General features: G+C 40.6%; 1 protein-coding gene across 1 annotated transcript; it reads right to left on the bottom strand.

Moving 5' to 3' along the window:
* Window positions 1–3287: 3287 nt before the first annotated feature.
* Window positions 3288–14156, bottom strand: TMEM45A (transmembrane protein 45A). The gene is made up of 6 exons (XM_065423599.1): window positions 13967–14156; window positions 11238–11450; window positions 10225–10409; window positions 7311–7456; window positions 6017–6109; window positions 3288–3348 (listed from the first exon to the last, which is right to left on the bottom strand). The coding sequence occupies exons 1-6, from the start codon at window positions 14154–14156 to the stop codon at window positions 3288–3290; spliced, it is 888 nt and encodes a 295-aa protein (XP_065279671.1).
* Window positions 14157–14634: the final 478 nt, after the last annotated feature.

The following is a 14634-nucleotide window of genomic DNA, read 5'->3' as shown; positions in this document are numbered from 1 at the left end:
GCAGGAAAGGAGAACACATAGCCTGCCATTCCCCTCTAACATGGTATTCAGCTCTTGTGGATTTGTGCTTTGTACAGACCCAGTGGCACTGCCTCCAAAATGCCTTCTTTCATCCCTGTGAACGGCAAGGAAAGTGAACTGGACATCAAGGCAGAACTGGCATTCAGGAAGTTGCCACTCAGTCAACTCTGTCCTCGGAGGGCATCAGAGTTGTAAAAACACACACTTACACACACCCCTCCGCAATCAAGCCTTTCCATTGAAGAGATGACAGACTTCAGCAATGCATAAATCAGTTTTATTTAAATAAAATTACAGGCACGTCTTGTTTGTTATTAACTATTGTGGTTTTTTTAAAGGCACAAATATTTAATAATAACTTAAGGTTTCATTAAAGCACTATCTTTTTTAACTGGTATGTTTGTAAACCTGGCATACTTCCATCCCTTCTCTGAATTCAAAGAGAAACTATTGATAAAGGAATGCCAAAGGTCATATTTATTTAGTATTAACAGAGAGAAGTGTTCAAAACATAACCAATCAGGAACAGCATTTGAAGACACCCAATGAATCGTTCTGCTTAAAAACAAATAAAAGATTCCTCCTAAAAATATACTGCTTGATTTCTTTCATGATGCTATTACAACAATACTACACAGTTTGAGAAAATGACTGCATCTTTTTATATTACAGATTCTGTAAATATATTACAATTTTCCCTTTGCTTTTACTTGTATTTGATTTTAATACCAGACATTTGTACAGAAATTCAAGAAGTCTTAAAATTTGAGGCTTTAGCATCTGTTTTTTCCAATTCATGTTTCTCCAAATTTGAGACATTTATATCATGGCATCAAATAGTTGTGCATGTATTGAAGTTAGTCTCTTATTTTTCTTATCATTCGAAAGTAGCCATTATACTGTAGTATTTGTGGGATAAGGAGACAGAAGCATCACTGAAATAATAGTTATCATTCTCACCTTAAGTCAGTGGATGTTGAGGTCTCTCACCACTTAGTAGGATCAAGCCCTATGCGTTAAAAACTACTCACAATGAACCATAAGCAGCTAGTAAGTTACTAGCTTTAGAGTAGAGATGGGCCTGAGCTGAAAGATTCAGATCTGGATTTTGAACATTTTAAGGCTTGGGATGCGGGTGTATTCAGCTCTGGGGTTTTGGTTTGGTCCATTAGAGTTCAGGTCAGCCTTGATATTAAGATTCAGATTCCAACATATGCCAATGCTTGTATTTGTTGAGAGATAGGGTATAGATTCAGTTCCATCTTTACAGTAGAGTAAGAAGCTTGCCTACAAGACAGATTTGGTAAAGACAGCATGAAATAGGGGAGGAAAAACTTGGAGGGAAAATTATTGAACATCCTGAACACTTTAAAACCCTTTTTTATTTTGCCTCTTTGTAATGCCATCTTTAGTAAAAGAAGGTATTTTGTGCATAAAAGAAATTATAGGATTAGTCACAAAAAGTGTTGACTTCTAAATTGGAATTCTGGAAGTGTCATTTCTAGAGATTTGTATCTGCCCAAAACAGACAAAATGTATCCAGCAAACTTGGTCATCCAATTCTCAGACAACTGTATGGGTCACTCACTAAATCTAGCACAGGGAGCTGTACATGTCCCCTCTTAGCAGATTGTGAATCATATCTGATTTTTCCCTCACAACAACCTATGGCACTATCACCACTGATGGAATTATTCCAGGGTTTAATTACATGAACTCTGGTAATTCCAAGAGTTCAGTGTTAGAATTTTAGGACTGAGACAGGGCAAGGAGGAGCACTTTTAGGGTATGTCTACACTCCTCCCCCTCCCCCCCCCCACCCCCCATAAAAAAAGTATATTCTTCATTTGGTTAGATAATCCACATTGGATAACTTCAGTTAGAATAGCAATTAAGACACAGCAATACTGCTTTTAACTCTGTTTAGCACCTTGAGTTCAACCCCAGGCTGCCCTATGGGCATCTTTTTTGATTATGGTCATTGTCTCCGGTTCAGTGGCAACCACACTGAGCCAAATCTTCTGTTGGTGTAAACAGACAAAACTCCTTTGAACTCAATGGAGCTGCCTTCATTTATGCCTGCAGAAAAAAATTATTTTCATGAGGCTCCACTAGTGTAATTAATGGGAGAATGTGGCCCTTCAAGTGCCACAAAAATCCTAGATTTGCAGAATGGGGTAGGTATCACTTCCTTCTGAGTTTCAGCTGCACTGCGAAGGTAATGTCACAGACTGCAGTACGACTAAGTCCTGCTGATATGGAAATGTCCATATATAAAATAGGAGGAATGATACCTCACTCACAGGAGTATTGTGAAGCAGACTTCATTAAGGTTTTCAAAGAGTTGCAAAAGCCTCCAATGAAAGGCACTACAGAAGAACAAATGGTTATTTAGTAATGGATACCAACTGTGAAGTTTGGATCTGGAGCTAAACTTTCCCATCTCACAGTGATGGGTAGTATAAGAACTTAGATGGAAAGTTTGGGAGTGTTCTGTTCTAAGGTTTTGATTCAGGTTCATATTTATTACTAATCAATAATTATTCTCAGATCTAGTGACAAGTAGCAAGATACTTGGTGGGGACCAGAAGTAATTCAAAGTGACCATCTAAAATCTTTATATTGGAAAAAAAAATACTCCAAGCAAACTGCATCCTTTAACATTTCCAGTGCTCAGAGAGTTACTGCTCTCTTCTCCTGCTTACATGGTCCCTTCAAGTCAGGGCTTGAGGCACATTAATAGTTTTACAGTACTAAGTGTTGTTATTGGCAGGGCAATGAGAAAGCTTGCATTGCTGCTGCCTGTGCTGTACCTGAGCAAAGTGCTTTATAGTCAATTTAACGTGTGCACCATTTGAAAATTTAGTTCAGAGTTAAAGATTTTAAAATGTAGCTTATATTAGAAAAGCTCTGAAAAGCCAGAAATTCTAAAGTGACCAGCTCCAACCTTTAAAGAACTGACAACTGAAGGGAAGATTCCCTGAAAAATGTAGCCTATAATGTATTTGTGTGCATTTAAAGGTAAAGTAGCTATAGGTAAAGGGTCTTGAGCTTTTCTCCTTATCCTTGGTTTTCCTTACAGCTATAAACTACTTTAAATAATAGTTTTATATTTTTAGAGTGGTAGTCTTACTGCAATTAGCTTTATTTAAGCTATACTTTTTTCTGCTTTATATCAAAAGGACAAGGATAAATTCAGATGAAGCACACAAATTTAGATCCAGATCCTGCCGCTCTTACTCACCTCCATCAGTGAGTGTGACTGCTTACATAAGGACTGCAGAACCGGGATCTTGCCTTGGAGTGTATGATGAAAACATGAGAGAACTAAGAGAAAAAAAAGTATGTCTCTAGTTTCAGTCCCAGTGGGCTGGAATTTTTACATTACGTTACTGTGCAACATCCTGTTTTTAAATGCAATGAGTATAATATATAAATATTAATATTTTAAAAGGATGTATTCTGAAAGCAAGAGGCTCCTTTTGCAGAGTAACTGCCCTACAGTTGATGGCTGCTGTGTTCCATTGCCTTCAGAATTCCTATTGTACTCACTTCTCTGGCAGTGGAACCTACAATAACAGGCATTGTTTACTCCTGGGGGAATTTTGCGTCACTGTGCGTGCACAGAATTCATGTCCCCTGCAGATTTCTTTGCTTCTCCACAGAAAAATGACTTCTGGCAGGGAAGCAAAGGGAAGCCAGAAGACCTGTTATGTGCCCCTCCCCAGCAGTGCAGGCAGGTCAGTTTGGGTGCTCAGAGGAGCCGGTAGAGATGTAAATCACTGCTGGGAGGGGGATGCATGTGAGAGAGAGAGAGGGACACTCTGTCCCTCTCACTCGCTATTGCAGCACATTCAGCATGGAGGGGCAGGGCTTCGGGATGTTTCTGAGGAGGAAGGCATGGGGCAGGCTCTGTCCCCTCAGGCAGAGCAGAATGTAGGAGCCTGCCTGCTTAGTGTTCCCATTGTCTTTGTGAATTTCCCCAGGAGTATAAAACAGGTGTAAAAGTTTTAAGGCTTCTTTACATTGCCAGAGTGCCCAGGGTAAAAGACAGTATGGCCTTATAAATGCTGATGGTGCTTTAGTGATTAGAACTGGTCTAAATGTTTGTACTGAAAAAATTTCCTATCACAATGTGCTCTATGAACTGTTGGCTACTGTCCTTTCAGAGATGGGCAGTGCCAACATAAATTGTGAGTTTGATTCCTCTGCCCTCACTTGCCTATGTTGTAACACTGAGCATATGGCTGCATATATTTGTTGACTTGAAATAAAGGGTTACACCTAGCTACATTACTATTAGGCAAGGGGATTTGCTCCCCACTCCCATTCTCTATCCATTATATTGTAGTTTAAATAAATTACCAAAATAATTGGAACCAGAGTGATTATATTGCAGTATTTTGACAAATAAAATATGCAGAATTTTAAAATATTGTGAACAGAATTTTTAATTTTTTGGTGCAGAATTCTCCCAGGAGTAATTGTTGCTGAATGGCAGATGTCCAGTCATGCCCTATTACTACTATAGGCTTTTTAAAGAATGAGTTGTGTTACAGATGTACTTCAAGTACTGAACCTCCTGGGGGCAGTATGCTTCCATGCAGTAAGGCTCACTAATGTTCTTTGCCATGTATTATTCATTTACTAATCCTACAATTCATATTGGAATGTATCCTTACGGCAGCAGGAGTTGAAACCTGGCACCTCACAGAATCATTTGTACAGTACAAATTACTATACATTCAGAAATGCACAAAGAAGCCTGCGGAGTTGATTTTAAAATGATCACTGTGTGCGTGTGTCCATACAGCACTCTATTCTACAATGATCAACATCCTCCAAGAGAGTGCAGAGAGAACAGAGCAGGTCCCTAAGCTGCAGACTGCGTCCAAGTACATATGCTGCCATTGCTGAGCACAGCATGTGGATTTGTGCACTGCATCCAGTTATGTGACTGCCCCAGTGCCTTACTGAAATCCCACTAGACTGCAGTATGGGAAAGGAGCTGAATTTAGGGTACAGAATTAACTTGGACGCCTGATGTTGCCCTGTTTGACATACAGCAGCCTTTCTATAGAAAGTTGCTATACTTGCTGTAAACAGGGGTGTGGAACTAAGGGTGCTGGGGGTGCAGCAGCACCCCCTGGCTTGAAGTAGTAGTAACAACCACATACATGGTTTCCATCATATACAGGGTTTACAGTTTTGTTCAAAGGCTTTCAGCACCCCCACTATAAAAATTGTTCCAATACCCCTGGCTGTAAAGTAGGGTCAATGTACTGCTTGTCAAAGCGAAGGGTGATAGGAGTGTCAAGTCACTGCAATGAGTAACTTCCCCTCATGATGGGCAATCCCAGTGGTCATTTCTACACTTACTTGATCTCCTTGCAGAAGTTTGGTAGAGCACATGTGGTAACGAACAAAGGATAGACTGTGCAGATAAATGCTACATGGGTTTGCAATTTGCAGTTTTTTGCTATTTCATTTGAAACAACAAGCAAAGATATTCTTGACAATGCAGATGTAGGTCTCCATCAATAATGTGCTTATTCCATTGTTTTAAAGTTCTGTACAATTATTTTATGTACATGCCTGGCAATTCAGCAAATTCAGCTTTTTTGACATATTTAGATATGGAAATTTACCAGTTTCTCCAACAGCAGGAGGAGAACATGTTGCTCAGCTATTAATGGGCTGAATTGATTTTTACTTGACAATGTCACCCCATCCAATCTAAGTTCATCTAATAGGAAAATATTTTTCCACTAAAGCATGTGATGAACAATGTACTAATGGAAACACCACATTAATATAAGGCCTACACTCTGCAAATAAGAATCTAATTATGTAGCAGTATACAGTACTTTATGGATGATACTTGCATAGCGAGTTATATGAAGAACAAACAAGATGGTAAACTAGTCTAGAAATGAGGTAAAAATTATCTTAATGATGAAGAAGGCAAAGTGGTAAAACAGAATTTATACAAAACTAGATTTCGTCTTCTGATTCCTGATCTCGTTCGGATGTTTTCAGTAATCCCATCTCCACGGACTGGGCCTGTTTAATCTTTGAACGAACTACCCTGGAGACAGTGGGGGGAAAGAAAAGAAGAGGTTTGCCACGTAATTTTACATTCTAAACTAAACAATGAATCAAATGCTAATCTGGTTATTGTTACAGGGGACACAAAGTTAATCATTTTTATTATCAAGGAGCCAGAATGACTGATTTATGAGGAAAAACTGGAAGAACTAAATATGGCCAAAGAATGACCGAGCAGGGATATAACTGCCTACAAGAATGGAAAAGGGTATAAACACCAAGGAAGATGATACAACAGGTAGATGGGCTAGACATTGCTGTCACAGTGATCAAACCTGATTCCTCCAATATACCATTCCACAGAAAAACAGGACTTCAGTGGGGGTTTTCTCAGATTAAACACTGTGAGACCAGGCACATGGCTATAGTTAGGAATAATGGGATAAAACTGGCCAAAAGAAAATTTAGTCATGGGAAAATATTAACAATGAAATCTGTTTGGTCTGTGCAACAGTCTCCAAATGAAGTGGTAATAGCCACTTGTCTTGAGCCATTTAAAACTGGCACAGACAAGCACTATCTGTCACCATGCTGTAGGGACTGCCCCATCTTGATTCTTAGCGATCTAGAACGTGGTTCTCAACCAGGGGTAGAATACCCCTGGGGGTTTGCAGAGGTCTTCCAGGGGGTACATCAACTCATCTAGATATTTGCCTAGTTTTACAACAGGCTACATAAAAAGCACAAGCAAAGTCAATACAAACCAAAATTTCATACAGACAGAATGAGAAAGTAAGCAGTTTTTCAGCAATAGTGTGCTGTGACACATTTGTAGTTTTATGCTTTTGTAAGCAAGTAGTTTTTAAGTGGAGGTGAAACTTGCGGTACCAAAAACAAATCAGACTCCTGAAAGGGGTACAGTAGTCTTGAAAGGTTAAGAACCACTGATCTAGAAGGTATTTTCCAGCTCTGATTTTTGTAATGCAATTCTAAACAATGTCAAAAGTAGCTCAATTTACATGAGATGCCAGTTAACAATGGTGAAATACCATTCTGTTCACAAAGTACTTATTTTCCCTTTCACTGGAATGATCAGTGATGTAATGGCCATGAATGAGCAAAGCCTATCTTTATTTTATCTTGGGAGGAGAGGGGGGGACTTTATCCCATGAGCCTAAAGTCCTACACTCGGTGCAACTGACACATGGTTCTCCAAAGTTTTAGTTCTGTAGTTAACTTACCAGCTGACAATAGTGTAATTCATTGCAAGTATAAGAAAAGCAAAGGCATAATGCCAGCAATAGCACATTGTCAAGAACATCATATTATTGTGATCCATTTGGTTCCATTCCAGTCTGCCATTTGGAGGATAAAGTACAAAACCAATCTGTAATTAAATTAAATTTATTTAATAACATTCATCTGACATTTGTTCTGAGCCATACCACGCATTACATGTCGGGCATAGGTCACACGGCAAACGTTTGCAGATTGTTTTTTTAAGTGTATTGAAGATTACATCTAAGAACATTATAACAAAACAATTTTACAGCATCATACTTAAATTAGATTATTTCTAAAACTGCACTGTAGTGCTGAAAGACAAATAAATTCCATCAAAGATACAGGGCCAATTCCAGAGAGCCCTGTATTATCTCCTATGAAGGGGAACTCTGCACCAGCCCAACTGATCCTGTGAGAGTCAGGCTTGTGTGGTACAAGAGGACTGAGTAGCGGCTCTCCTTCTGTACTCTGAAAGTGGGAAACACTACCAGCCAGAAAACTGTCAGAGTCAAAGATTACCCACCTACCCACAAATACTAGCCCTTATTGCATTCCCCCTTCTCCAAAAGCCTGGTTATTAATAAGATTCTGTTGCGGGATGGGGGCAATAATCAGGTTAGATTGCAAATAATAATGGTTGGATTTTAATTATTTATTCATTTCAAGAGAGGGGACTTTAACTTACATGTTGAAAACATGTTTCAGTGTCACTTTTTATTAAATCAGTAAAGACTAATAAGAACTGTATGTATTCTATAGATGGCGAGTGAGATTTCTTTCCAAACTATTACAAAAATTTAACACATTTATCCAAGCTAGTGCCCCTTATGATGGTGACTTTTTGAGACATGGACACCAGTCTATTAGGAGCTGGAAAAGATCAAACTATTTTCACATAAGCCATCAAACAGCAATCAGATGCTAGCGACTGTTATTGTTGACCAGGGTTTCACTTGAACAGTACTGGTTCCTTAGGCTATCTTGTCCCCTCTAGCATCAGTTCTCAACAGTCTGGCTGAGAACATTTGAGTTGGATTGACTGTATTTTGCTTCACATGCAGAGAATCTGATTAATCAGGGCATTGGCAATACAAAAGGAAAGCTGCTCATCTTTTACAAATTTGCCACTCTGCAGCCAGTATGTGGTATTCAATCCACACATAGAGTTGAAGTCTGTCATGCAAGTGTCAAAAAAGCCACCCTTGTATCTGAGAACTCTGTTTTTCTATTTAATTCCTTGTGTTGTAATAAGTTACCTCTCTTAATGAGGACAAGATAGACAAGGAAAGCTAAATGACTATGTCTAACTATTCTGTTGTAAAACTTTTTAGTCAAGAGAAAAAAATCATGGAACAACAAAATACAGCAGTAAGTTCTGAGACACTGGACATTTTTCTTGAGCTCAATTATGGAAAAGTTTGCAATTGAAGAGGTTTCTTTTTTTGCTAGTGCAAGTGTTTAAATATTTGACTTGGTGCTAAATGTCTAGTTCTTCTAAAGAACCCCACACATTTTCATTCACCATGTCTGGCCAACATGTTTAAAAAAAAAAAAAGGGGGGAAGCCAGTCTAGACATAAGGGAAAGAAAAGTTACTATAGCAACCACAGTTCTCCAGCATAAGATTGCTGATATTCCTACTTCTGTTGTTAGACAGCAGTGATTTATACAACGAATATTTACCACCATTTCTCTCATGAGTACACTGTCCTGAGAGTAGCAAATTAATTGGTGTATGTCTACTAAACACCAACTAAGTATATGGAATGACAAAATGGTGATAGGAATGTCTATTAGACTTATATGAGGTAATGCTCGTGACTGATGCTAGTGCCCATATTGCTGAAGTATTAAAGTTTGGGGCACTTGTTTTACCTGTTCCACTTCCAAAGTTTTGAAACTGGCAAGCTGTGCTTGGAGTGATGAATCAGGATATAGACTGATCACTTGAGATTTTTTTTTAGGAAAAAGAGAGATGGGACCGATCCAACACATTCAAGATACTTCTCCCTTTCCTTCCTCTTTACCAGGGGCGGCTCTAGCTTTTTTGCTGCCCCAAGCACGGCAGGCAGGCCGCCTTTGGCGGCGTGCCTGTGGGAAGTCCCCGGTCCCGCAGATTCGGCAGCATGCCTGCGGCAGGTCCGCCGGTCCCGCGGCTTCGGTGTACCCGCCACCAAAGTGCCGCCGAAGCCGCGGGACCAGCAGACCTCCCACGGCATGCCGCCGAAGGCTGCCTGACTGCCACCCTCACAGGGACTGGCAGGGCGCCCCCCGCGGCTTGCCACCCCAGGCACGTGCTTGGAGCGCTGGTGCCTGGAGCCACCGCTGCTCTTTACAGCAATGCCAATGAATTGTTCACATGGCCTTTCCTCCATCTTCTACCTTGACTGTGCTTTGATGAGCATTTACTTATTAATTTTCCTGCAGATTTTCTGAATTGTGGACTTACTTTATCTGTAAAAAACACTGCATTTATGTAGCACCACTAAGTAACTGTTGGTTTACATAGTTCATACAGTATTTTCCAGGGTTGGGAATGTCTAGTCATTACAGCAAAGGACTGAATCTGAACTCCTGGGTTCTATTCTTAGTTCACGCATTGAGTCAATATCTGGCCTTGGGAAAACAGATGTACTGGTAAAATGGCTTCCCCATCTGTAAAATGTGTACTAAGCACTTCTATATCCTCACAGGGAAATTCAAGATTAGTCGTTATTTATGAGTGCTTTGAGATCTGTGCATAAAAGGCACTGTGTAAATGCATAGTAGGTCACATCTGAAGTACCAGCATGCCAGTGGAGAAGCAGCAAAGGGATAAAGCAAGTATTACAATCAAAGGAGGGAATCCTAATAGCTGGAAACATTGACTCACCTGCCAGAGCCAGCTACCTTGCAGAATGCAGAGACTCGTCCGGAGCATCTCAAGGACAATGCTGCCGCGGAAGAAGACTTCCAGAAATATGCAAAAAGCTGCTCCAAAGATAGCCACTAAAAGTAACTGATGAACATGAAAATCCAGCATGGCTCGCCCATGTATGTGGTAATAAAAGAGAAAACCTGTGACAACATAGGAACTGATCAATCTTTTAAGACAGAACAGTACAATACCAGGCATTTTGTTTTAATGACATCCAACAGTTCCCCTCATCTCCCACTAGAAACTGTGAACTGTTCCCTCTGTATCAAGTTCCCTTTAAAATGTTTATTCCATAGTGAGTTAAGCTTAGAAATGCACAAAGGTAATATTTATATTATGGTAGCACCCAGAGGCCCCAATCGGGATTAGGCCCCTTTGTACTATAAGACGGAAGCAGACACAAAAGGAAGGAAGGAAGGAGACATGTAATTGTACATACATACATACATGCTTTTATAGTCGGGTTATAGTTATATAGTCTGATCACCATAGAACACTGAGGTGGGTGCAGCTCCATAAAGTAGCTCAGTTGCTGCCCCACAGCCAGTTTGGAGGACAGCAGGAAAAGGGTGTTGATTCCTCACATTTCCCCTGTGACTCTCCCCAAAGCCCAGCCCACTACTCTGATTGGGAAACAGGGAGGGGATTTGCCCTATAATCCTTAATTAAAAATGGGATTAACATAAAATATTACTAAACTGTCTCTAAAGTGTAACAAAGGTGATGCTATAATGCACTCATTTTGTTTTCCGTACACTTAGTTAAAATCTAGGCGGATCAAGGCTGAGATTTTTCAAAGGAGCTTAAGGGAGTTAAGTGCCCAACTCCTATTGAAATTTGGGAACTTAACTCCCTTAGGCTTCAGTTTTAGTCCAAATAATTGCTACTTTAATAATAATAAATAATAATATATTTGGTTGATTGGCTCCTCATTTTCTTCCAGGTTCTGTACACACGAGTAAACTCACCTTCAATGAAAACTGCTAACGAAAGCATCATCCTATCCAAGGCCACTGGCAATGCATTGGTGCCATGAGCCACAATGTCAACCAGCCCTGAGATGCCGTAGAAGAGATACATGGTGGCATGCTGCCAGTTCATCAAGTGATCCCAGTGTTTTTCCTCATAATTATACAACTTCAGATGAGGCCCATCAGGAACAAACTGCTCAGCTATCATACCTGCATATGAAATAACAGGGGAAGCATTGGTGGCTATCCTGGAGCTTAATTAGGGTACAGACAGATTTTAAGTCTTTAGCCATTCAGTAAAGACAGTACTTTACTCAGCAGCAGCAGGCCAGTCGTGCTATTGTCTGGTATCATGCAGCCATTAACAGTGCAGATCACCACTTTATGCTGCTTTCTAATCAAATGTTTACTATTGTCTGTGATCATCTGACTAAATCTTGAACAATCTTTTTCTCTGGATAAACAGTGGCTTAAGAATGGGTTTAACATCTCTTGACTCCTTAGATTAGAACCACAAGTTCAAGTCCTAGCAGGGACACCTTAGCTTTTCACCCCTCTGCAGTACATATATTGGTATGCCAATTAGTTGACTTCCTGGGGATCTTTCCTATGATGCCTTAAAGGCAGCGGTCCCTCTCTGCTGTGCATGAGCATTAAAGCTCCAATGGGACTTTTTGCTAAAAGTAGGGATTTAAGCTGCTTTTTTTGGACACCCCGCAAACAGTTATGTAGCTACAACCCTCCATCCCAGTGAAGGCTGCATTTGAGTGGTATTTTGAGTGTACATGGTAGTTTGTGAAGCCCTTTGTGTTGAGACACTCTATACATCTAAATATATATTTTAAATTGAAGATTGTATGTAGCATAATGGATCCCACTATCCCCCTACAGGATACAAGTTGTTATATTAAAGAGCAAATGCAGATTTGTTTCAAATTTGTTTCAGCACATCCATATACTCCAACACTGGAGCTTTCATTCCTTCTCCCTCAGTCTTTCCTGTCCACACTTTGGATTGAGGGATAAGTTAAAATACAGTAAAACAATACATTGCTGCAGCAAAAAAGAAAGCACTGATTTAGTATTTTGCATTCCAACAAAATATCAGCTCTACAGATCTCACAGAGGATCTGAAGAGAATTTTTCTGTAAGGGGATAATATATAATTGTACATATCATACAGCATCACTGAAGTGCAGCTATCTCTGGGATGGAGGGCAGTGGCCAACTGGAGGTCAGTAGTGTGGGGACAAGCAGGAAGGAGACGGTGACAGAGCAGAAGAGGACAAAGCCCATGTCTTATTAGAAATACCATGGAATCTTTATTATCCCCACAAAGCAAATAGCTAAATGTAACACTGTGGCCCCATTTCAATATCTAAGTCTTGAGACCACACACAGTGAGCTCCCAAATACTCAATTTACCTGCTTCCTAAGGGAAATCTGCTAAATTAAACTGTGCTGTGATTTGAACGAGACAAAGGTTTCAAATCAGCTGCTTAGTCCACTAAGCCATCGGTCTGGCTTTCATTTTGCTTTGTTTCTAAGCTATCCCATAACAGAATGTGAAGTGGCAATCTCAGGTAGTGATTCTGCTGCTCAAAAGGTTTGGTTCTTTTAAAAAAGGGTAGATATTTTCACTTCTGAATTTCACCAGGTAGACAGCATTCTACATTCACGTGTTCTATTAATATTCATTGGAAGCCGGTGACATCTGAAAGCTGGGAAGCGCTCACAGAGCTGCCCTCAAAACCCATTTACAGCAATGGACAGAAATCATAATGTAGTACATTCAAAAAGGGCAAGCACTGCCCACCCTGCCTGCAGTTTCCAGTTTGCATATGAGAGCCCCAGGTCAATGACCACACCTTTGCACCACAACCTCTATCCCAACCCCTGAACTGGCAAACTGATACGTGTGAGAGTGTGCGGATCTTAACGGGGCTTCAAAATTCAGCTTTAGCCGGGAAACATGTTACAAGCTTAACTATGGAATAACTAAATGTGACTCCAATTATTCATAGACTATAAGGCCAGAAGGGACCGTTAGATCATCTAGTCAGACCTCTGTATATATGTCTTCCACAATCATTAAATTTCACCCGGTTACCCCTGTATGAGCCCAATAACTTGTGTTTGGCTAACGCATATTTTCTAGAAAGGCCTCCAGCTTTGATCTGAAGCAGGGGCTGCTCCAGGCACCAGCGCAAGCGCGTGCCTGGGGCGGCAAACCGTGGGGGGCGGCGTGCCGGTTGCCGTGAGGGCGGCAGTCAGGCTGCCTTCGGCAGCATGCCTGCGGGAGGTCCGCCGGTCCCGTGGTTTCGGTGGCAATTCGGTGGCGGGTACGCCGAAGGCACGGGCCTGGCGGACCTCCCACAGGCATGCTGCCGAATCCGCGTTACCAGCGGACCTCCCGTCCCGCAGGTGAGCCACCGAAAGCTGCCTGACTGCCGTGCTTGGGGCAGCAAAATACATAGAGCCGCCCCTGATCTGAAGACATCAAGAGGTGGAGAATCCACCACTTCCCTGGGTAGTTTGTTGTAATGGTTAATCACCCTCACTGTTATTATGACATTAATTCATGGGCTTTAGGGTTTTTTTTTTAAAACAACGACCAGCTCTATAATAAAACTGACAGTAAATAGATAATTTTAAAAGATAAAAACATTAACTAGCGTGGCCCTCATCTTTTTATTCTGTCTCTTTAAAATCAGAGTCTTACTTACCAATCAGGGCAAATACTGCTTTGACGATCCCCTCAATAAATTCCAGGCGCTGAAATCCTGCCCTGGAACCAAGGTAACAAGCATTCTTGTTCTTTCGACAGACATATTTTAGTGGGTACTTCACTGACCACCACAAGCCAAAGAGGAGGAAAAAACTCCCAGGCAGAGCATGACCTTTGAAATTGCCCATGTCTCTTTATAATCCAAAAACCTGAAGAGAAACACAGATTGCTGACTGAGTAAGGTATTTCTAGGAAGACAATCTGTTATAATTTGATATATGTAGGCTGCAATTTTCAAAGGATCCTAAAGGAGTTAGTTGTCCAAATACCACTGAAATTCAATGGGATTTGGGTGCCTAATCCCCTTAGGCTGCTTTAAAAATCCCAGCCCGAGTCTTACAAGTTTACATAATTTTGCAAAAATGAGAAGGATTGTAAGATTTCCAGGACTGGTCACTCTAAGACAAAAAAAGAAGTTACAACACAATATTCCAGGTGTTGAGATTATACTGGCAAAGAGATCAGTGAAAGATAGATAAATAGATAGATAGTATAAATACTTAAAGCCCATTTCTGCCACCCCAATCCCCCCTTAGTGAATGCTGAAACAGCAGTGCCATTCAGGTCAGCAGATTTTGGAGCAAATATGGATTAGATTTTTCACTT

This window comes from Emys orbicularis, chromosome 1 (genome assembly GCF_028017835.1).
Source record: "Emys orbicularis isolate rEmyOrb1 chromosome 1, rEmyOrb1.hap1, whole genome shotgun sequence".
Taxonomy (NCBI): Eukaryota; Metazoa; Chordata; order Testudines; family Emydidae; genus Emys; species Emys orbicularis.
Note: the sequence above shows the minus strand (reverse complement) of the source record. Positions and strands in the feature narration are given on the sequence as shown.